Here is a 23,908-nt window from a genome sequence, read left to right on the forward strand (position 1 = left end):
GTGGCTTTTTCTGAGCAGTTTAACATAGAGGAAAAATGGTTTTTAAAACTTGTAGCAAACAAAGCGGTGTGGAATCAAAACCGTAACTATATATTAAAGAAAAAGGGAAAAATGGTCAAGGATATTGTTGTCATTTTCACTGAGTTTTCATCACAATTGGTTTCACTCTGTAATTTCTAAACAAACGACGTGGAACCTCCTCTTACCTGGATGCAGTTGATTATCAAAATAAGTTGAAGAAGATGGATAGATAGACTCTCACAGCAAGTCTGAAACGCATGACCTTCCGAGTATAAGCAGTTTATCGGGCAAAGAGTTTTGTGTTATACTTACGGTTCCGATAATGAAACAGCTACACGGCTCTTTATGTCAATCTTTACTGCGAACAAATTCTCTTTGGGAAATAAGGCACTGTTCATTCATAATTGCACTAAATGACCCATTTGCTCTCAATGGCTTGTCTGGCATTTCTCCCATTTCTCTGCTGCTTGGTCATTTGTTCAATTATGTCAACAGGGCACTCTCACACAGATCCTACCGTTTAAAGTCAAGAATTATTGTATATTTCTGTTGATATTTGGAGCTTCTCGTACTTTTCATAAAGCTCTACTCGTATTCCATAAAATACATTAATACACCTTAAATGCCTCGTTCCTATATTCCCTGAGGAATTAAAGGATTCTCAGATACAATGAAATATATGAAGTTCATATATTTTGAACTGCGGTATTAGATACGTATGATGCACGATCCTCGCAGTAGATAGCGCTATTTAAGCAATAGCGAAAATCAGACCTGAAAAAAATCAGGCCTGTACGGGATTCGAACCACTGACCTATTCGCTATTGCTTAAATAGCGCTATCTACTGCGAGGATCGTGCATCATACGTAAAGGAATCTCGTTAACCTACCGGCCCCGACAGTTCACCTGGTTCAACATCCACCAGTCATTTAGATTTTTCTTCTGTTATTTTATTGATATTAATAGCCACTGACCATATATATCGAAAATCCGCCGACAGTTGCAAAATTTTCTAATTCATTTACATAATTTTTTTCTGATAGAGCTTCTGAGGGTGAACCCCAAGACGCACCCACCCCCAAAGCTCCACGAATTTGATGTGCTGATGGCATAATCAAAGATTAAAAAAACTGCTATTGGCCCTGATGGGTTGCCTTTATGGGTTTGGAGGGACAATTGCACAATTCTCGCTCCTGTGGAGACTGCCTTGTGGAAAAAAAGTCTTTCTCTTCTTACTCTTGGCCGACAGCTTGGAAAGAAGCTAACATCAACCCCCTCCCAAAAGTAGACACTCCTGCTCAACGTTCGGACTTTCGATGAATTAATGTAACCCTAGCTATAGCACGTTGCTTTGAAAGAACTGTGTACCATCATTACAGTAAAAACGTTTTTGAGGAGAATCTGACGGTCACACAATATGCCTATAGGGAGGGCTGTAGCTGTACTGACGCCTTGATTCAAATACAGCATAATTACTTGAGGGCACTTGATGATAAGGATTGTAATTATGTTAGGCTTTTCGCAATGGACTTATAGACTTTTCGAAGGCCTTTGATAATGTAAAACACTCGTTAGTGGGGGAAAAGCTAAAGGCTCTTCATCTCAATCCTTATCTTGTCAACTGGCACTTAAGTTTTCTAATGGATTGCGAACATAGACTAATATTTAAGGGTTTTAGCTACAAATGGCATAATGTGAACAATGGAACAACCCAGGGTAGTATCAGTAGGCCTCATCTTTTCAACTTGTTTATCAACGATTTAGCCGTTAGGGATAGTGACCTTACCAGCGTAGTTAAATATGCTGACGACACTACCTTGCTAGTCAAAGTATGTAAAAATGAAATAGATCTATCTCAAGAGGTTGTCAATCAGTTTTTGAGTTAGACCCAAGATAATGCCATGGCTTGTAATCCCAAAGATTGTAATGAACTAATGATTTGTAAGAAGGTTGCTCGTGATATAGACAATGTGAACAATATAACGCAAGTTTCTTGTATAAAAGTGTTAGGGGTTATTTTACAGAATAATGACAGGTTTAATGAGTATATTAAGGGTAAGATACAGGAGGCCAATAAGTGTCTTTATATTATAAGGTGTTTTATTACAACTGAAGGTGTTTGCGCAAAGAGGGATATCAACAGCCAGATGTAGATTACGTTTTTAGATCAATTGTTTTGCCTAAACTAACGTATGGTTTAGCTATATACGCCTCCTCAATACCTGAATTAACAACGGTCCAGAATTTTCTAGAGCGCTGCTTTAAACGCAAATATACTTCATACCAAATTAATATAATTATATAGTGTATTGGAAGAGGTTGATAGCTTACTATTCAAGAAGATCTCCAGTAAGCCCGGTCACCCTCTGTACCCTTCTCTCCCTAAAATGAACGAAAGCTCAGCGCGCCTCCGAGTTCCTAGTAGTCAGCTCCTTAGGGTTAATACCCAGCGTTTTAAAAAAGATTTCTTTTTTAATAGGCTCTTTTTTAAATATCGAGCAGCTATCTAATGTAATGTCTTATATTATGTAATATTGATAGCCTTGTAAATATGTTTATGTAAATTCTCTTGTTTTGGTATGTATTTTTGCTTAAAGACAATAAAGGACAATTTATTTATGAAGAACCCTCTTAATGCACCCTTTTCCAAAACTATATATATATATATAAAAGGTTCTATCGCGCTTTTTTTCTTCGTAAAACCGTAAAGCTCAAAACACGCATAAATGGTCGATGTCCCCCTCGTAAAGCAATGAAAAATTATGCAACTTCGGCAGCTTTGTACGCCACAACGCGACGCAATCCCACTTTTAAATTTTGTGAGCCAGCAGATAATCCTATTATCTCTTGGAAAAATAAGTTTCTTGTTATGTCGCTGACTATACACAAATTAGCAAATTAGTTAAGAGGATTTTATGTAAGCAAACAGGCTTTAGTAACAAACATAACTTTATAGCACGAAACTTGCAAGCATTCCTCTGAGCACTACGTTAACAGGCTTCACATAGAATCACAAATTCAGGAAAATTGTCAAAGGGTATGTAATCTACTAATATTAATCAGGAATTCCGAAAATTCCGCTGTTACATAATTATAAGATTCAGAAAAGTAGATGAAGACTGGTAGGCAATAACATCATGACCTCGCCATTTCTTGGGAAAGCTTAAGAAAAAGTTATAGAAGAAAGAATTATGGATTAAAACTGATTTTGTGATAGGCAACATGCAAACACTCCTAAAACTCTGCGAGCACTACAGGGAACAAATCGAGATCCATAGGAAATCGAATATCAACAAGACTGGCCAGATGTTTGTGAGTACTGCGTTATGCGATAAAATGAGGGAGTAAAAGTATCTAGCATTTCGTGACTGGAATAAATCGCAAATGACGAGTGAGTTAAAAGCCTTTGCTGTAAATCAGTTGGGTAACTCCAACAATAGCTATGACATGAACCATTTTAATCCCAAAACTGTTTTTTCTATCTTAGAGACAAAAATATCGCATAACATTTAGTGGAAAACGGCCAATGATTAGGAGCTTGCCATTTGTTCGTTAAGAGGATCCCGCTTTATGAAAACATCGCAAATCATTTCCTCTCCTTTCAAACAAGCGAGGTAAAAGATATTGGGTGACTCTTAAACTTCAGAAGTGGGTTAGATGAGGGAGGAGGGTGGTGGGGGGGTGGGGGGTAGAAGTGTCCCTGTTTGTGTCCAGAGTAAAAACAAAATGTAAGCGAACTGGCATAGCTTAGTCAGAGCGACTGCAATCGTGGCTAGCTCGCCATGGTGATCTCCAGTAGTCGCAGTAAAAAAAGCGTCAAAGATTACATCTAATACGTTTAAGTCTAAATTGTGATCCGTTGAAATAAAGTACTTCGAGTCTCTTTCACGGAGGTAAAATAAACGTCAACTTTATTTGTCTCTGAAGAGGTCTGCCATAGATACTTAAAGGCCATTATATGCGTCGTCTTAAAGTTTTGTCATTGTACTTTAATTCCTCCAATTCTCTATTTTGGCCCGCAATAAGCGGCACGTCCAGGTTTAAAAGAGTTTGGGCTATTTTGTCAAAAATGCAATGTCATGGCCCATTTAATGGCCTTTAGAAAGGTCTTGTATGATATATTTTGCATCTGTCGGCAGATTCTCGGTAGTTGCAGTCAGTGGCTCTTGCTCCAACAAGAAATTCTTCTTCAAAACAATTATCGTGGAGTTATCATCTTAGCAACAACTTTTGCTCCCCGTTTGTGACACTTTTTCCTTTGTATTTTTCCTTAAGTTCAAATGTAGAGATTATCTTCGTGTGCATAAGAAAAATTTAGACTACACGCAAATTAGCAAATTAGTTAAGAGGATTTTACGTAATCAAACAGGCTTTAGTAACAGCATAACCTTATAGCACGAAACTCGCAAAAATTCCTCGAGGCACTACGTTGATCAGGCTTTACATAGAATATAATGTCAGGAAAATTTTCAGAGGTATGTAATCTACTAATATTAATCAGGAATTCAAAAAATTCCGCTGCTTTTTACTTAATTAAAAGATTAAGAAAAGCAGATGAAGACTGGTAGGCAATAACATCATGACCTCGCCGTTTCTTGGGCAAAGCTTAGGAAAAAGTGATAAAACAAAGAATTATGGATTAAAACTGATTTTGTGATATGCAACATGCAAACACTCCTAAAACTCTGCGAGCAGTACAGGGAACAAATCGAGGTCCATAGGAAATCGAATATCAACAAGACTGGCCAGAGATTGTTAAGTACTGCGTTATGCGATAAAATGAGGGAGTAAAAGTATCTAGCATCTCGTGACTGGAATAAATCGCAAGGGAGTTAATAGCCTTTGCTTTAAATCAGTTGGGTAAGTCCATGACTTGAACCATCATAATCCTAAAATTCTTTTTTTTATCTTAGAGACACAAATCTCGCATAATATATAGTGGAAAACGTTCAATTACTAGGAGCTTCCCTTTTGTTCGTTAAGAGGATCCCGCTTTATGAAAATATTGCAAATCATTTCCTCTCCTTTCTAACAAGTGAGGTAAAAGATATTGAGGGTGACTCTTAAACTTCAGAGGTGTGGTAGATGAAGGTGGGAGGGTGGGTGGGGGGAAGGAGGTAGAAGTGTCAATGTTCATCTGCACATTCATCTTTCAGATTTCGTATTAAAATTGAAAAACTCCACTCAAGTAGCGGCTAGAGCCCTCAAGAGGTAGAGGGAGACACTCTAGTATTCTCGTGTTTTCCCCTACACTTTCGTGCTCTTGACAACAGAGCAGAGCGCAGTCAACACCTCTGTATTTGTTAAATAAGTACCAACACTGCCACTGATGGATCAAAATGAAATGGCAAGGGCTGTCGATAGTTTCCTCCTCACCCGCTCCCCTCCTATTTCCCCCTCCTTAACTACGATCAACGTATTAAATTTCATTCTTTAGTATTCCGTGATTAAACTTGCCCTCACGAAATAAACAAGTCCTTGCAGTCAAAGATGATTGACATAAGGATCTTTATGAGAGTATATACTTTCCAGCGGGAAATACACTTCTCATTCTAAGCAAGATGTTGCGCGAGCGCCAAAATTTAGGCGACTTGCGCTTTGCTTTCTTCGTAGTTATCTTAATTGCTCCAGCAAGTAAAGGTATGTTGATATGTTTTTCCTTTATAAAGCCACAGTATAGCTAACATTGAATTACTGACGTTGAATGACTTGTTTATGGCGATAAAAACGTGGGTTAAATGGAGAACAAAGAGAAAAAAAAATGGGGGAGGGGCGCAAGGAGAACGAATGGAACATTCAACCGGATCAAAATATAGGGTGTACCTCATAATTCTCGTACAACTGCAATGAGCAAGGTGTATAATTTCAAAGCTTTTGATTCTGATTGATTTCGTAACAGCTCTCGGTTTCAAGGCCGGAAAGGAGAACATCACCACTGCCATACCAGGTCTGTTTGCTTGTAAGAAGATCTCCTTCCAGTATCTTTTCTCTGGTGGACAGCAGGTAAAGATCTTTGCCTCCGTTGCCCACACAGAGAAGAGCCAAAATCCTAGAAATGGAGCTGCAGTCTGGGTTGAAGATGTTACGAGGAGTGGATTTACAGCCTGTGTGGTGGAGTTTGGAGACAGCTCGAACGGTACTAAAGAAGTGGACTGGATTGCTGTTCAGACAGCACCTTACGGATCCCAAATAGGCACCAAATCGCTGAGTTCTTGGACAACTGGTACGGAATGTGAGAGGATCGATTTCAAACAGGTTAGATGTGTGCTACTTAGCACCTCATAGGCGCTGATGATTAAACAGGGTATGCCATTAAATGATGAAGATTGAATGCAAAAGTCTGTGCTAGGAAAAGGGATCCGACCTTGCCGATGCGTGCTTTCGAAAACAAAGACACTTAACCTTTTATTAAACCCACAGAATAACACGTTTCACAATCTTTTTAAACACGCTAAAGTTGCACCTAATCCTTCGACATTTGTTATCAATGATATGGGCTTTCCTTCTGTTTGATCTCGGTTTTTTTTTATCTTATAGTCTCACAGTACCCTCTTTAGTTCATAATTGATAATTCATAATTTGAAAGTGTAGTCTGATCGTCCGGGTGAGTGTAGTCCTGAGATGGACTGTTGTCGGTGATAGTGACTGACGTTTCGACAACCTGTGTGGAAGTCATCATCAGACTTCCGCACAGGTTGTCGAAACGTCAGTCACTACCACCGACAACAGTCCTTCTCAGGACTACACTCACCCGAACGATCAGACTACACCTTCACATGTTACCCCCGGGTTCAAGCCAGTTACTGAATTCATAATTTGTTACCATTATTAATAGTATCATTGTTAGGGTTGTTTCCAATAAAGGTTTAAATGTGGTTCATTGTATTTCCCTCACTCCTTGACTAAGGGTATCGGCATAGTCTCAAAATGCATTGGATAAAAACTTGTCTACTTATGTTTCAGCGTTTTCTTTCTCCTCCAACTATTTTTGTGACTGCCAATCACGGTGTTATCAACAGAACTCAGGATGCCATGGCCTTGTGGGTCGAGGAATCGAAAGTAAACAGCTTTAAGATTTGCTTGAGGGAAGCCAAGATTTTCGATGGTCCACACAAGAACCTAAAAGTAGTAAGTGACCGCGAGTTTTAAAAGGTGCTGTCCACTGAAAATGTATTGAAATTTATTGGAAGAGATGAGAAACACTTAGTTGAGCTTAATTCTGAAAGAAAAATTTATCATCGACAGAAAAACGCTTAAATATTCTATGTTTGTTAGAGTAACTATGGAAGCTTTTATTTGATCGACAGAATTGGATAGCTTTCAACAACATCAGCGTCGACAACTTTACCTTCATCAACAGTTTGTTATTTTCCAGTACAAACTCGCCATCTCCGCAGGATAATTACGCCTTTTGTCAAGTAAGTAATATAATTTTTATTTGTATCTTTTGTTCCTTCTTTTATCGTTTCACTTTTTTTTAAAGTTTTGTCTCCGTTTGACCTGCAATCGGCTTAAAGTTTAGTACCCTCGATTTCTCTTCTACCATTCTGTTTTGCTCTTTTATATTTCTCATATACTTAGCCCCCCCCCCCCCCTCCTCCCACCAGAACAGTGTGGCCTTAGAGCAGCTCTACTGCTGTTCACACCTCACTCTAACTCTTGAGGAACTACTCGTTATTTATTTATTCTTTTTTTCTTTAATTCAGACTATAAACTTTACAGAGCCCTTTTACGCTCCACCGGTTGTTTTGGTGACTGCAAAGCGAAGCACTAAAATGAACAACTCTCTTCAATCCGGCTCCCAATGCAATGCTGTCACTACCTGGGTGGAGGTTAGTAATGTGTTCTAATATTGGTATAGCTCCTCGATGAAAAAAATGGGACTATTAGCTATGTTACCATATTGAAATGATTTCTTCTTATTTTTGTTTTTATTTAGCACACATCTAAAACTGAAGCTCAGATTTGTGTCAAAACATTTAACAGCGATTCCAACAATAAGGATGTCATTACCGTGGATTACATGGTGACTGGTGGTAAGCATAGAAATTCATGACTATTTTTGTGTCAATTTGAGAAAGGCTAAATTTTCATTGTTCCTGCAAAGTGACATACCTGTACAACTTTGTAGTTCGTCAGTCAAAATGTAACTTCGTAGAGCGTGGTTGTCATAACTTAGGGTTTTGTCATCCTATTTTTGGATGCAACTTTTGGATGTCTTTTCTAAATCAACCACCTTCCATAAGCATTTGAAAAGTGAGATAGGAGTTGCAAATAAACTATCTACGATGGTAAACTTGTTAACTTGCCGGCATCTTCTTTCACGTTTCCACGTTTTTCTCGCAGACTTGGACCCTTGTATTGACGTCGTTTGCCATTATCACTGTCTGTGCAAAGCATTTGGGCCCTATGATGCTAGATGCGTTTCTGTAGAGAGCTGTCCATCATACCAAGAACCTATCTGCTCATCAAACGGCTCAACATACGATAACGAGTGTCTGTATCGGCAGGAAATGTGTGTCCTTCGACTTAACTACACTGTACAGCACCCTGGTAGCTGTGAAGGTTAGTTACATTTGAGTAAAATCTTTGCCTTTAACGGTTTCTTTTATCGGTAAATCCGTTTCTAGACACCTGAAGAGATGACGGTGATAGTGTCAATGAAAATGTCAGTGTCAGTAGTACTGGCAGCATCGGTGTTCCACGTAGATCTTACTGCTGGTAGTAATGGTGGTCATTTCGACTGGTGTGTGGGTGTCGGAAATGGTGGCAGTCAGAGGTCAGTGCGGCAGAAGCAGTGTTAGAGCCGGGAGAAGTGACATTGTCCTCGTCTTCATACTGCTATCCAATGTAGGGTAATTTTGAGAAATAACTACTTTATTTTGTGGTTTCAATCATCTTATTGTTGTTGGTTCTTTGGTAATGACGCCATGGCTGGTATAAATGGTTTAGAGTTCCATTACAAATTTAAAATAGAAGACAGAAAATTATTCGTAGCCAAATGGTTTTGATATTTTTTCTAGGATTTCCTTTTCAGCGCGGTCGTCGCCACATGCCGCACATCCCATCGCTTGGATATTCTCATTGCGAGGTCATTCGCCTCAGGCCATTTGTGTTCTATCCTGACAAGGCCCTCGAAGTTCAGATAACAGTCAATCATATTGACACCAGTGACAAGTCTTACGTACACGATGCCGCTGTGTCCTGGGTTGAAAATCTCAATTACGATAGATTCACCGCATGTGTGATGGCGGCCGGTTACAACGAAAGACACTCAAATGCTAATGTGACAGTTGATTGGATAGCTTACCAAGGGGCACCAGTGGATGGAGTTGCTGACGAAGTGCGGTTATCACAATGGTGGACTGGAACGACTTGTAAATCTGTCAGTTTTCCCTTGGTTAGTAGACCAAGCTGTGTTATTACAAATGTTTTGAAAAGCAAAAAAAAAAGTTTCTTTTCAAATTGGAGCCGTGTTCGCAGTACCGACCTAGCATTATCATTCATAAAATAAATATCATTAAAGAGTTGCTTTTTTACACGATTAAAATGTTGACTATAAAATACTGTATAGTGGAAGTTTTTGAACGTGATTAGTTTTCAGTTTCAGGTCTGCGTATTTTGCTTTTCGAGATTTCAGATTGAATAAAGGAGATGAGCTTGTGCAACTTCAGTGTTTTAGAGGCTAATATGCACTACCTTTTAACAGGGAAAGTTTTCTGTGATGCCATCAGTATTTGTAACGGCTGCTCATCATCACGCTGGACTGAAACGTGACGCTGCAAGTGTTTGGATTGAAGATGTCACGCAGTCCTCATTCAAAGTCTGCTTAAGGGAACTTCAGAATTATGCAGGATCTCACGAAGATGTTCACGTTGTAAGTACACATTCCAGTTACTTGGAGTCATTATCTCCAAAGAGGTGCACCAATTTTTTTTCTTTTAAGTGTGCGTTTGTGTGTTTTGTTTTTGTTTTGGTTTGTTTGTTATACTTTTGCGTGCTTTATTTTTCTTTGTAAAATTGTGGAGTAGTATCAAAAGGGGGTTTCTGACACATTTTGAAAATTGTCTTGATTTTCAGGTAAAATTTTAACTGTGTCCTGAAAACAACTCATTCTAAAAATGTGTCAAAACAACCATGTTGTCAAGTTAATTTTGAAAAAATTACTTTATTTTTAATCTCATTTAAAAAAGTATAACGATAATTTCAGGGCAAAATGATCGACGCATTTTTTCGAAATTGCCTTCAAAATCAAAGCAAGTCTTTCAAATCAAATTGACGAATTTTGAGATTGCATTGAATTTCAAGACAAAAGTGCGTTAGAATCACCAGGAAAAACTAATAAGGACAATATCTCATAAATAATCCCAAAAACTCATGGAGGCTTATGAAGCATTTGGAACAATTTTCAAATCATCGAAATCCTTCAGGAGGTAACTCAGTTTTAGATGGAACAATCTGAAGCTCTTCTCTGACGAACCCTCGCTTTGATCCGTCTTTCAGATAGTAGAGAACAGGCTCCCTTTCATTCACAAATACTTTTTCGATATTGAAGTCCTTCAGAGACCATATTGGAACTGTTGCTCGTCTTTGACTACCCTCTAACTCACAAGCAGCATAGAGATATCTCACGTTTTAAGAGTCGAGTCTCTTTTCTTTAAAGCCAACAGGTCTTGAATAAGAAGTTGAACTCTTTGCGTCAACCGCCTTTTCTTTGATTGCGTCAATTAGTTTCTTTCCAGTCAATCTTGTCTCCTCACTATTCAATGCTGAAACAACTTCTGGAAGCCTTTTCACCCATTCTGTTGATCTCTTTTTGTCTTCGAAGTTTATCTCTTGGCCGTATTGGAAAGTAAAAAGACGCTCACTCAGAGTTCGATTAAATCGCTCATCTATCCCTTGATCTCTATGAACGTTTACATTTCCTCTTCTTATTCTCACATCATGCTTTGCCATCTCTTTAGTCGTTTCACCCATAAAATCACGTCCAGGATCAACCTAAGGAACTTTACGCCATCTCAATAATAATCTCTTGTAGTTTTTCTGGAAAGCCTTTGAAACCTCAGAAGAATCTTTTGAGGTGAGAAGCTCAGCAGCCCTGAATCTGCTCGCGACATCGACTACTGTCGATGCATATTTATAGACCTTTCTTCCTCTAGGAAGTCTGTCATGAGGAAGGAAAATAAGATCAGCTGGATGAACTGTGTTTGGAGATTCAACGTGAACAATTGCTCGTGGGATATGCTTTGGGGCAGGCAAATAAATCTGCCAGATAGCCTGCTTCATCAGCCAAAGCCTTGCAACATCTTCAGGAACTCCAGCTTCCTTTACCAACTTCTTCACTGCATCTAATCCCTTCCAAAATCCTTTCGGGCTATAGTAAACTCTTGAAAGTTTTCTTTCCATTTTCTATTGCGATCACAAAAAACGACTTGCTGCCAATCCCAAACCCAAAGCCATTCCTCCGACGTAGATCTTTTCACCTTCTTTGTGTTGTGTGCTCGGCTTGAAGAAGTTAGAAAAACGTGGCTCTTCTACATCAAGCTCTTCATTATGTGCCTTGTTGTAAGGCTTTAAAGCATAATCTGTATTAACAAAATTCTGTTTTGCCTCTTTTTTGATTCGGTCGTTTCCTGCAATCCAATCGAGGAGCTTTGTTCGACTGTCAGTGTCTATGAAAAGAAGCTTTGCACAGTCTCCACATATCTCTTTGATGTAGTTATAGTGGAAGTCATACATCAAAGTCTTGCCATTCCACAGTAAACTGGCTTGTCAAACCTTATTGATGTTCTCCCCATATGGATTGCAATGAGATTTTCGTCAAATAGTATGCAGTGCTGAAAGTTTGGTTTTGCTGAAAGCTTGTTTGCTTTCTTTCGATTGTTGACTAACCTCACATCAACTCGATTCCTGATGTTTTCAATTGTTTTCCAAAGACAGAGTTATTTATCAACTTCAAGAAATCCTTTTCAAATTCGTTCTTTGCACTCGCGCGCAGGTTTGTGTTGAGCTCGATATAACTTCTCAGGCAGGGTTCTTCTTGAAATTTGATTCTTCTGTAAATATTAATCAACCTTAAGCCCTACGCAAGATTTGAGATTCTTGAGCTCGATATAACTTTTCAGCCAGGGTTCTTCTTCAAATTTGATTCCTCTGTGAATATTTTGCAACCTTAAACCCAACGCAAGGTTTGAGATTCTTGTGATAAATGATATATCTCTCCTTATCATTAAGATTTGGCACAAGTTTCTCGACTTGGGCTCTTACCGAGCTCTGCGCATTGTTGATCGTAACCCTCTCTGGAGCAAGAGGATAATCGTTGTGAAGATCATGAAGCTCTTTTGGATATTCACGATCAACTTCAAGAATGCACGGAATGTTTCTCCACTTTTTAATCTCTGCCTTTCTCATCCATTTGAAACATCTGACAGGAAGAGGCTTGCACATTGCGCATCCATAAAGACTGTTCGCATCTAGATAAGTCAGATATTTTGATGGCTTTTCTCTGTCAAACTTTTCTCCCAGGTATTTGTTGTTTGCCCTTGCATAGCGATTTGAGATCATAGAGATTCCTTTACGATTTCCTTTCACAAACATCACAAGCATGTCTGGATCACTCAGTAGCTCAAGCTCAACGTTTGTCACATTCAATACTGCAACCTAAGCCAATCCAGGAGCAGTGTAATACCAAGCAGGGTCGAGACTGTAATTCTCAAGACAGACGTTTCTGAACTCCTTAAACACAGGATCATGATAATCACCCAGGTTCCAAGACCTACCTTCGGCCACGTTCTTCACTTTGAACTCATTCCAGATATTCTTTGAGGGCTCATAATCTTCATCAGTTATATCACAGTCATTCAGCTTTGAATAAAAACTCTCTTTTTGGCGGAGTTTCTGTTTCTCTGAACTTTTCAATGCTGCTCATGTAATCATATGGATACACACCCTTTCTTAAAACCTACTCGATTTTGTCCTTGAAAACCTCTCTAGTCTTCTTCAGCTTCCAAATGATCGCAATTGACAAGGTAGTTATTAAATGATGATAACCTTTTGTCGAACTTTGACTCCTTTGTTTTTCAATCCATCTCCAAGAACTTTACCAAGGCTTTTCAATGAATAGTTTCTCTCAGAAATTCTCTTTACAGATGAATTGTCCTGAGCATCAAGTGAAGAGATTTCTCCAGAGCGACCCAGGTTCTGCCATGAGTTGTAAAGAGAACAGCTCACTAGCCTAATATGTTCACTTCCATTCACGAGAGGCTCTTTGAAGAGAACTGTGAAATTACTTGAATCTGAAATAATTGTCAACACAACCATTTTGATTATAAAAACAAATCAAATGTCGGCTTGGTTAAGAACAGATGAAGCGAAAAGAATTGTTGCGAAAAAAAAGAACAAAAGCCTTGAATGATTTCAAAGAACAATATCCGAACGCAGACCTGAGCAAGTTCAATGTGCAAGTAACATTCTTCAGCGAAAAACGGGGAAAAGCTGAAGTTTACTTGAATTGCTCCAATGGTGTTCAAACGAGCGTCTCAGGATCAATCAGAAAAGACTGGGAGGATGAAACGAAGCGCGCAGTTAGAGTAGCAGGGTTTCCCATCGAGGTTACTCTGAATTCTTCTGCAATTAAGGAGGTTCCAGCAGTTCCAATTCAAAAGAGTGCGATAAGTAGCTTGAATGAAGAGACTAACATATTTATTACCCAAACTAATATTTTAAAGCAAAGTTCAGAGAAATATTCACAAAAATGAAAATTCAACACAGCTTAGGCGCAAAATCAAAGAGATGGCTTGCGGGGCCGAATATAAGCTACTGGTTTCAACAACTCAACTTTGCAGTGTGGTACGCTATTTTAGGCTGTGGAATCTCTCGTGAACTGCTTGACATGGTTCCAGATCAGATCAAGTCGTTTCTGCGGTTTCAAATTTATACCGCAGTCAGAAGGATTCTTTTAGAGATGGGTGGAATACAGAGTGAATCGGCTCTCCCGGCGACCCAACGCTCAGTCAGACAAATAATAACTACGACAAGTTATCGTTCAAGAGATTGTGTTCAGAATTTGGAATTTCTCCAAGCACAGACTTCCGCTTCACAGAAGAAGACTGTCATGGTCTCGGATCTCTTTTCGGTTCACAAGTAAATGTCAGATCATCCATCTTTGGTTCATCAGGAAGCGCAAACAAGCCTCAGCGTGAGTTTATTGTTTTAGTTGAGGATGTGATCAGAATGACAGACATCTCGAAGAGCGTACAGAGATTTTAGCTTCCGATTGATGGGGCGAAAGTCAGACTTGATCTTGCAATCTCACCAGGTAATTGGCTTATGCCCTCAAATATTCTTCTGAACACACAGAGCGCAGTCGGGTATAATACCAAGCTGAAGAAGGCAAGTTTCGACATGAAATTTGGAGTCAATAAATCAGTTAATTTGGATATGAAATCAGTCGGAGTTAAGCATATGAGCGGGGGCTCATCAAAAATGAAGAGACCTACGTCTCACCTATCAAGTCAAAAGACCGCGAGCGAAGCTCAGAAGACAGATCCAAATGAAACTCTTGGGAAGACGAAAGCGTCGAGAGACAGCGAGACAAATAATGATTAAATTAAAGACGGATTGATCTCAGTCGAACTGGTCTCAGCCCTCCTGATTCATCGCCTTTTGTTTTGAAATTGCTCAACCATAAATATTGCAACACCCGTTATTAGAGTCCAGGCATTTTCTCTAAGAAAGTTGATCACTGACCCAGCAACTCTAAAACCGAAGCTGACTATTGCACCAACGAGACCTGGTAAAATTTCAGCGATATTTTTTTCCAAGAGTGTTAAGCCCGTTCCCCACACCTAAGGCCTATTTTTAGTGTGCTCACAGTCACTCCAATCGTTGTTCCAACTGCCAAAACAACAGCTGAGACTTTAAAACCATACTTCTTGAAGATGTTTATCAATCTCACACGGAGTGATAATCTTTCTTTAAGTCTCTCTCTTTCATTCTCAAGGGCATCAATCCGCTCTTGATTTTCAGTTATCCTTTCTCTTGCTTGTTCTCGTATGGTGGCGTCTTCATTTTCATCACCAGAAATCTCTTTATCATCTCGAATGGACTGTTCCTTCTCTTCAATTTCTTTATCCTTCTGAGCTATCAGAACTTCTCGCTGTGGACCAAGTGAAGTTTTAATTTGTATTGGGAGACTAGGACTCAACCTCTGCCTATTTGGGCCCCTTTCTTCGGTAGACAAAGGATCTACCCTCTTGCCTTGACCAAACATCTTCACCTGCCACCTTCCTTTCTTACTGTAAGAAACCTCAAGTTCTGAAGCTTTTGCCTCCGGAAAAATACTAGTAAGTGATTCCAATGCATTCTCATTTAAAGTTCAAACTTGCGAACCAAAAATATCACCTTCAATGAAAGATGTCTCAGCCGTTTTTGAACACTATTCTTGCCCCCTTTTCATTGTCGTCATTGGAATTTCTTCGCCTGAGGGTCCCGGAGTTGAATTCTCATCTGGTTGAAAAGGTGTTGTTGCATCTCCATCATCTTCATCGTCGGCTTCATCATCATGAGTATGCTCTGCTAGAAGATCAGTATCTCCAAAATCTGTAATTTTTAAAATTTCTATTATGTTACGTGCACGAATGACCAAGAAATGTCTGCTAATAAAACATCTATAAAAAATAGACATCCGAGTACGATATAAGGCACGCTAAAAAAATGTAACAGCAAGCAGTTATCCATTTTAACTATTACTTAATTAGTTTTACACTGCTTAATTTACTTAGGTTAAGATTAAGTTAAGCAGTTCGTAAAGCAGGCTTACAATCCTTTATGCCGTAGAAGTATTCATCGTCTTGATCAACTTCGAATTCCAACTTCCGCCGACTGAAGACCACAACGCTTGGCTTTCTTGATTCATGGTATTCTTTCCGCGTACACAAAATTTTCCGGAGGACTTCATAGTGAACTACGTATTATTTATCTTCTTTCCTTCTCGGCTGTGGTCTTTTTCTTCTCTTCCTTCTCTCCGGATATGGAAAGGTCGTAGCCTCGTCACATCATAGCTTGCACAAGTTCGGCCAGCCGGCCACGAGGGCAAGCCCTCGGGCAAATGTTTCTTTGCACTTCTCACAAGCCAGCTTTTATGCATATACTTTAGGTATCTATAATGTTCTTTTATTATTTACAGCGCATTACAAGTATTTTTGAAAACTGCTGAGTCACATGAAAGAAGTTTCTGGAATATTACAAACTAAAGGCAATTCTAGAAATGTCTGGGATTGCGTGACAGATTCAGTGAAAATAATTCGGTCATCGTTACAAGTATTGGTTCAAACGCATTTTGAGATTGTCTTGAAAATCAATGCAATCACAAAATTCGTCAATTTTGCTTTGATTTTGAAGGAAACAAATGATGCGTCAATCATTTTGCCTTGAAATCATCGTTGTGCTTTTTTTAAGTAAGATTAAAAATTAAAGTAATTTTTTCCGTTGCTCACCATAGAGTCTCCTGTCGCTCAGTGGTTAGAGCATCCGGCTAGATTACGGAGGGTCGTGGGTTCAAATCCCATCTGGAAACTCGATTTTTAAAAAATTGTTTATTTCCTCTTTACATTTTTCAAAATTGCCTTTAAAACATGATTATTTTGACACATTTTTAGATTGCCTTGTTTTTAAGGCTATTTTTGAATTTATCCTTAGAAATAAGGCAATTTTCAAAATGCGTCAGAAACCCCCTTTGAATACTACTTGTGGTTAATTTGCCATTCTCTTTTTATCAAGTGGTCTTATTTTTCAGAAACAAGGCTAAAGGTCGGTGAGCTACACTTGGAAAGATTAACACAAAATGAAGTGATAACGAATGATTTTTAATTTCATATTTTAGAAATGGTTGGCATTCTCATCTCTGCACAAGCCTCTCTTCTCTGAACACAAGTCAGTTTATTTTGCTAATTCTCAGTCGCCACCTGCTGATCACAACCGCGCTTATTGCAAGGTACAGCTGAGCTAAAAAAGTTTGTCCAATACCAATGCATTTTTTCCCATAAAAATATCCTTTTCGTTCTCGCCGTCAAAAGCAGGTCCCAGAAGGGGTGGTGTTATTTTCTTTACTTGTGAATTGAACCGTAATGAAAAACATCGTTCTTCAGTAGGTCAGTGTAAAACTGCCACATGGAGTCTTCATTTGCGAATCAGAAGAAAACAAACAAACTAACAGACTTACAAAGAAACAAAGCGTAACGAGCAGGATTTAAGTTGTCCCTCCTTCGCAAAGTTAAGTTAATTTTGAACTGGATTCGATCTGCTCTTTACATAGGATGTCTCCTTTAAGCAGAAGTTCAACAGCACACCGAATGTGTTTGTTTCTGCAAATCATTCAACCAGTGGTGGAAATCTGCAACCGATACATAATGGGATTACAGCTTGGGTTGAGGTAGGGTCGATTACTCATCATCCTAAAGTGTCAATTTTTTCCCGTTCTCCCCTTTCTTTTTGCCACGGGAAATCTGATATCTAACTTTGAAGCCACACCTGAGTTTCAGCAGATGTTATTGGTATTTTTCTCTTCAATTTTCTGTTTATTACACTCTTTGCCATTTGTTTCGTTCGTTAGCTCTACGATATGTAATGGAAATTTCCCTCTCATTGTACTGCATTCCATCCCTTTTCAAATAATATTTAATTGAAATTAACTCTTATTTTTGATGTTATTATTTTTCTTTCATTTTTTTGTTTAGTTCATCAATGAGACAGGATTCAGAGTTTGTATAAAAGAGTTGTACGAGATAAAGTATGACCCACTTTCAGTGTCATACACTGTTTTGTCAGGTGAGAATATGTTTGGACCTGAAAGTGCAGAGGGATGTTTATCACAACAGTGGTTATTTCATCTGAAACATATTATTTTAAAAAGTACCTTTGGTTTTAACTGACCACCTAAAGTATCTCTGGATTCCATTGGTTTTCCTTTGCTTTGCCTTTTTGTTCTTTTTTTGGTTTTGCTTTGTTTTCTACTTTGCTCTGTCCTTAGCCATAGAGAAATCGTACTACCGGTTATGAGCAAACCAACGTATAACTACAGCATATACGGTATAGATCCATACGCGTGTTGACTTTGATGCGGGCGCGTATTGTGCACTTTCATACAGATATATGCCAAACAGGGTGGAGTTATTTCAACGGCTACTGCTACTTCACAAGCCCCGCATGCACACCATGGCTTACCGCTGAGTCTAACTGCTCTGCAATGGGCTCCCAGTTGGTAACTGTGCACAACCAAGAAGAAAATGTTTACGTTCAGCATCGACATAACGGAGAAAGATCTTGGATTGGACTCAATGATCGGAGCGTGGAAGGATCATTTGTTTGGACAAATAAAGAAGTAAGCAAATTTAGATTCTGGGCTCCACAACAACCAAATGACTGGAACAACCAAGACTGCGTGCACACTCTTGGTGCAAAGCATGAGTACACTTGGAATGACGTGCCATGCAAGAATTGCTTCAATTTTACGTGCTTTACAGGTAATTAATTTATTGTCTTGCAAGTAGTTACTGTTTTTGAATAACACCTTGAGTAGTTATTGAAACTGAGGTGACCTTGATAAATGGAAACATGCTATTTGTTTTCAATCCAGACTTTCTTCTTTACTTGATGAGTACTTCTAGTTATTGGACGTTCCTAAAGATCTCAGTCGCAAAGCTTTTTAATGTTTTCCTTGCTGTGCTAAGATAATCCCTCCCACCAACAAATACAGATCTCTTCATCATTTTTTCTTATATGGTATAGGCATAGACTTAAATTGTTATATGTTGATTGTGGCAGACTTTGACGAATGCAAGACACACACTGACAACTGTGCAGACAACGCAGATTGTACGAATACCGCGGGGTCGTACATCTGTACCTGTAGAGCTGGGTATTCTGGTGATGGAAGAACATGCAACGGTATGACCAACTTTAAACTCTTGAAAGTAGAGAAAGTGTACCAGTTATCCGCTCTTATTTCTTATTGGCATGGTTGTACCGTTCTATCTTAGCTAAGAGATCAGTCTTCAACTTCTTATCAGAATAGTATTTAAAACGCACTTGCTCAACAAATCTAAGCAATCCGTTCAAAAGTTTTAGATGTAGACGAGTGTTTCTCAAACTCGCATAGATTGTGCCATCCACGGTGTTCGTTATAATAATCGGGTGCCTTCTATGTTGATATGTTTGGTTAATTCTTCTTTGGCTGTTTTCAATGTCACTCTTTATTCGCTTTTCAGTTGTTGTCCTGAGATTCACCGTTAACTTTAACAATTACAGACTGAGGGTTCACAATTAAGTGAGAGTAGGTAATATTTTTACCTGCAATGAGAGCAAGGAAATAGAAGGATTAATTACAGACTTAACTTACAGTCCTTCATTGAATTCCAATTAGCAATTACTGAAATATATATCTCAGATATAGACGAATGTTCCACAAACTCCCACAGCTGTGACGCCAGCGCTATTTGCACTAATAGTCAAGGGTTCCATAGCTGCGCATGTAAAGTTGGGTATTCGGGGAATGGAAAAACTTGTGTTGGTAAGTGGTCTATTTACGCAAATGATAATGAAATAAGCAGCACTTTTTAAGTTGTTCACCAAAAGACTGAAATGACATGTTCAATTGTTTCCTGTATGCTTAAAACGTTTTATTTTTGATATGCTATTAAGTGTTAATTCAGCACAAGTATGGATTGATTGGCATTATATTTACCAATTAGCCTTATTCAGACAAGAGATTCTTGAGGAAGTGAAGGCCGAGATCGGGAGCTCTAAATGTCCTCTTAAATTTACAAAACTCCTGAGGCTATGGCCACCAAACAAGAGAATAATAGTTTATATTTTCTTGCCACCAGACTGATCGCAATTCCGAGAAATCCTAATGAAAAGGTCTATATACAAATCAGTACTGAAACTGGAGTTTTGTATGCGATTTGTACCTTTCTTGCATCGTATTAAGCAACGAATCGCGCCACTTGAGATAAGAATCTCGCCCTTCTCGCGCTTCTTTTTTTGTTTTCTTTTTTTGTTTTGATTTGTTTTTTTTTTGGACTAAGGTCTGCAAAATCTCTAAAGGGCATTTTAGCAGATATATGACAGCAGAATGTGTAAAACTTTGACCTCCTCCTTAGTACATTTTCCTTCGGTTCCTGACTGAACGTTACTCATTAGGTTTAATCGTTAATCAAAATAAATAGTTCTCTGACCTATGGGGGATAACAAGTTATCAACGAGCAATTTTTCGAAAGTTGTATTTGTGTTTGCAAATACATGATTAAAAATTCTGTTTCGCTTCGTTGTTGGATGCTGTTGTTCCCCACCTCCCTTTTTTCTTTTTTTTCGGTTACTTAATTCATAATCGCGGAGCTGTTATTGTCCGCAGACATCGATGAATGTACCAGTGGTGTTCATGGCTGCCACCGCTTTGCGTCATGTATCAATAGTGCAGGGTCTTACAGCTGTTCCTGTAACAGGTATTACACAGGAGATGGAAAAACGTGCAGGCTCTCGGCATCAGGTAAAGAGCGTCTTTTGCGGGACGATAAACCAATAACTAGTTCGATTCACGGCCACTCGATCACTATTTACCTGCTGAAAATACAGGATAGATAAGCGTGGGTATTGTTTTAAGTTGACTTTCATTGGAAAGGGAGGAGTGAGAAGAAGTCTAGAGCCGTTTATACAAAGTTCACATTCTCCTCTAGACAATTAATGTATCCTTAGGACATAAACTGTAAAGAATGTAAGTGATTCCATCTCTCTCCATTCTCATGTTCCTTCTTCACGGGCAGGGGCTCGACTAGAATTATTTGAACCTCTGCAAGCAAAAAATGAAGCTATGATGTAGATAATAAAAAGACTAGGCATTTTTAAAGCTTGTTCAATTCAAATGTGGCCCGACTAGCAGACTGAACTTCGCATTTTTAAATTTCTACCTTTCTCTTGTTCCTTAGAATGTCAAAACTACCAAAGTCTGAATGGCGGGGACAGGCATATATCTTACGGAAATACTCATACATATTGTGACAGTGGACTCTCTGGCTGGTTCCGTTTTGAAGGTTCTGCAGGTACAAGAATGGCCACATCATGTCAGTCTCAGAACCGTTGCAACAGTCATGCACCTGGATATTTGACTGGTGGACATCCCTCAGTGGCTGATGGTCAGGTCACTAGACTGGTCTGTTTTCATTGGAGTTATAGTTGCTGCAATTGGTCAAGATACATCACAGTGAGAAATTGTGGTGCTTACTACGTATACTACATAACTGGGACGCCTGGATGTTCTCTTCGTTACTGCGGCACATATTAATTTTGTGTAGGGCTCAGGAGTCGAAATCACTTTGTCGCAGTTCCAAAATTAATAGAAATTTTAAACAATTTAACCATTGATTCCTGGATATCATTACATCTAATTCAAAAATCAGTTTTCAAATAGATAAGCATGGGTATTGTTTTAAGTTGATTTTAATTAGAAAGGGAAGAGTGAGAAGAAGTCTAGAACCGTTTATACAAAGTTCACATTCTCCTCTAGAAATAAGAGATATAATCAAGGTACCTCATGGTTTCTTAAAACGAGTCTTGGCGATAAGTAGATAAATAAATGGACGAGTAAGGGACAAAATAATCAAATATTGAATAGACTTAATGATGAAGTTTTGCTTTTATCGACGAATAAATCAAAGCAAAAAAGATAGAGTTTTTTCGCCAATGAGTTTCCGTGACAAATAAAAATTTGCTAGGTTTGAATTCAAGATTTGGGTGAGAATTTACAGTAAAACTACTTGAATGGATGAAGAAAAGACAAAAAAAGAAAAAAAAGAAAAAAAAGAAAAAAAACATGTTTTAAAGAGCTTGTCGAGAGCGTGGTTCGAGGAAACATCTGAGGAAGATTTCCTCTCATGGCGATTAAAACCTAACGAGTTTTAATGGATGCTAATCGGCGAGCTAACATTAGTATTAAAAAAAAGAAATTCTAACTTTTCTTCTGAGATACCTTAAGCAGATCCGTTAATCTTACGACTCATTTCTTGGATGTGGTTTTGGATTCTTAGACCTCCTAACCTTAACTATATCCAGTACTCATATTCGACAAAAAGGATGCTTTAAACTGTTCTTTTATTATACTTTGGATCAAATACAAAGCTATCAAAGCATCAGTTTCGGAAAATCATTCAGCTATTCTGCGGTGTAGCAAACCTTCTAAACGAACTTAATTTAAGATATATATATATATATGTCAAAAGGTCACTCGAAAGACCAACAAATAACAAGAACACCAAAACAAGACAAATAAAAGTAGAAGAAAAGAGGAAAAGGCGAAATGTTATGAAAGACAGAAAGAAAATTGATGAAAAGTTATTAAAAGAAAATCAAAACAAAAGCGAAACAGAAATTCAATCTGGGATCGAGGACATTGCTCTAAACTTGCCTCGTGTAGCTTATCTTCACACCAAACGAGAACTATAAAAACTTGAGGATACTATTTATAGAACTAGGTTTTAGCAAACCTTCGTTCGTTGAAAGAGGCAGAGTTCGCTTGGCTCGGTTGGAATATTTCACGGAGATCTTTGTAAATGACCGTAAGTGCCACTGATCGTAAGACATAATAGTGGAGACAATTTTAATACTACCGGTCTAATGATAAAAAGAAGGTCAAGTAATCACGACTTTAAGACCTTACAAACCAAGTAGCTAATTTAAATGGTATGCCTTACGTTTGAATAAGAATAAAATATATCGATCTACGGAGAAATAAACAGATAAATATAAACAAACAGCCAGATTAAATCTCAGCCATTCAGTTTGAATTTCCCTTCGTACATGAAACCCCATCCCATTCTGACCATAGCACTGATAATCAAAATATAACAAAATCCTCGAACCTGATTGGTTATGATTAGCCTGATTTGAGGACTTATAGGACAGTGTACGCTTCATGCTTGTAAGTGGACAATGTAATAGGAAGGTTAAAGGGATACTTTGAAAGTGGACAGGCCGTGTTATGTGCGCTCGCAGTTGCCGCGCTTTTTGCCGAGTTAACTGTTGTTGTTGCTAGTTTTGTTTTTGTTTTTGTTTTGAAAACATATTACTTATGTTTAGTTTCTTTCTTAAACTTGTCATAGTTTTTATTAATCAATCAATCAATCAGTCAATCAATTTATTACTGTCAAAACGTAGGATGGGGTTGGCCCGGTCATCCGAGCCAGAGGCTCATGTATAAAACGTATGACAATAAAATACTAAGTTAAAAACGATACAATTAAGAAGTAAATTAAAATACAAGCACCTACATTAGGATAATATAGAAAGCTACAACCACCCGCGACCCAGTGAATTAATGAGAAAACTAGGAAACTCTAGGAAAACCCTAACTACATTTACAACTGGCTCTTAAGACTGGTAGATTAAAGGATTTTAAAAGCTTGCGAAATTCACTCAAATCGGTTGATCCTTTAACCCATTAATGGCCGCAGCTTTCGTGGAAAACTGTGTTTTGAAGCTAGTCGAGCAGATCTCGGGTCACTTTTGTGGTTTTAAAAGCTCAAACTTATCAAAAACCCCTTGACAGCTCGTGCACTCGACGGCCTTTCGATCCAAATGCAAAATGGCGGCCTGAAAATCTCGGGCAGGCGCAGAGAGCGTTTTTGGGTTGAATAGTCATGCCCCACTTACGACTTTTACTTTTCTCTCTTTCTCCTGCCCTTTTTTTCTCCTTTCCTTGCCTGAAGTCTCTCCTCGCTTGCTGGAAATTGAGTAGGCTTCATTTTGGTGTAGAGATTTTTCAGAAACTACTCGTTATTTTCAAAGCGCATGCTCGGAAAGGTAGTCGGGTACTGAAACACGATTTTCGCGCAGATT

General features: G+C 38.5%; 1 protein-coding gene across 1 annotated transcript; it reads left to right on the forward strand.

Annotated features, from left to right (window-relative positions):
- The first annotated feature begins 5,935 nt into the window (after positions 1-5,935).
- Positions 5,936-22,026, forward strand: LOC111346083 (uncharacterized). Its single transcript, XM_088751024.1, has 16 exons — positions 5,936-6,277; positions 6,986-7,150; positions 7,330-7,440; positions 7,729-7,854; positions 7,962-8,058; positions 8,369-8,587; positions 9,046-9,422; positions 9,732-9,899; positions 16,905-17,015; positions 17,337-17,453; positions 17,758-17,848; positions 18,169-18,543; positions 18,845-18,967; positions 19,467-19,589; positions 20,433-20,567; positions 21,004-22,026. Exons 2-16 carry the CDS (start codon positions 7,055-7,057, stop codon positions 21,357-21,359), a joined length of 2,625 nt encoding a protein of 874 aa, XP_088607150.1. The 5' UTR covers positions 5,936-6,277; positions 6,986-7,054; the 3' UTR covers positions 21,360-22,026.
- Positions 22,027-23,908: the final 1,882 nt, after the last annotated feature.

The sequence above is a fragment of the Stylophora pistillata genome, chromosome 2 (genome assembly GCF_964205215.1).
Source record: "Stylophora pistillata chromosome 2, jaStyPist1.2, whole genome shotgun sequence".
In the NCBI taxonomy this organism is placed as follows: domain Eukaryota; kingdom Metazoa; phylum Cnidaria; class Anthozoa; order Scleractinia; family Pocilloporidae; genus Stylophora; species Stylophora pistillata.

Coding starts and splice junctions, on each gene's coding strand:
- LOC111346083 (XM_088751024.1), top strand. CDS start 7,055: ATGGCCTTGTGGGTCGAGGAATCGAAAGTAAACAGCTTTAAGATTTGC. Junction 8,588..9,045: donor GCACCCTGGTAGCTGTGAAG/GTTAGTTACATT, acceptor TATTTTTTCTAG/GATTTCCTTTTCAGCGCGGT. Junction 9,900..16,904: donor CTCACGAAGATGTTCACGTT/GTAAGTACACAT, acceptor TTCATATTTTAG/AAATGGTTGGCATTCTCATC.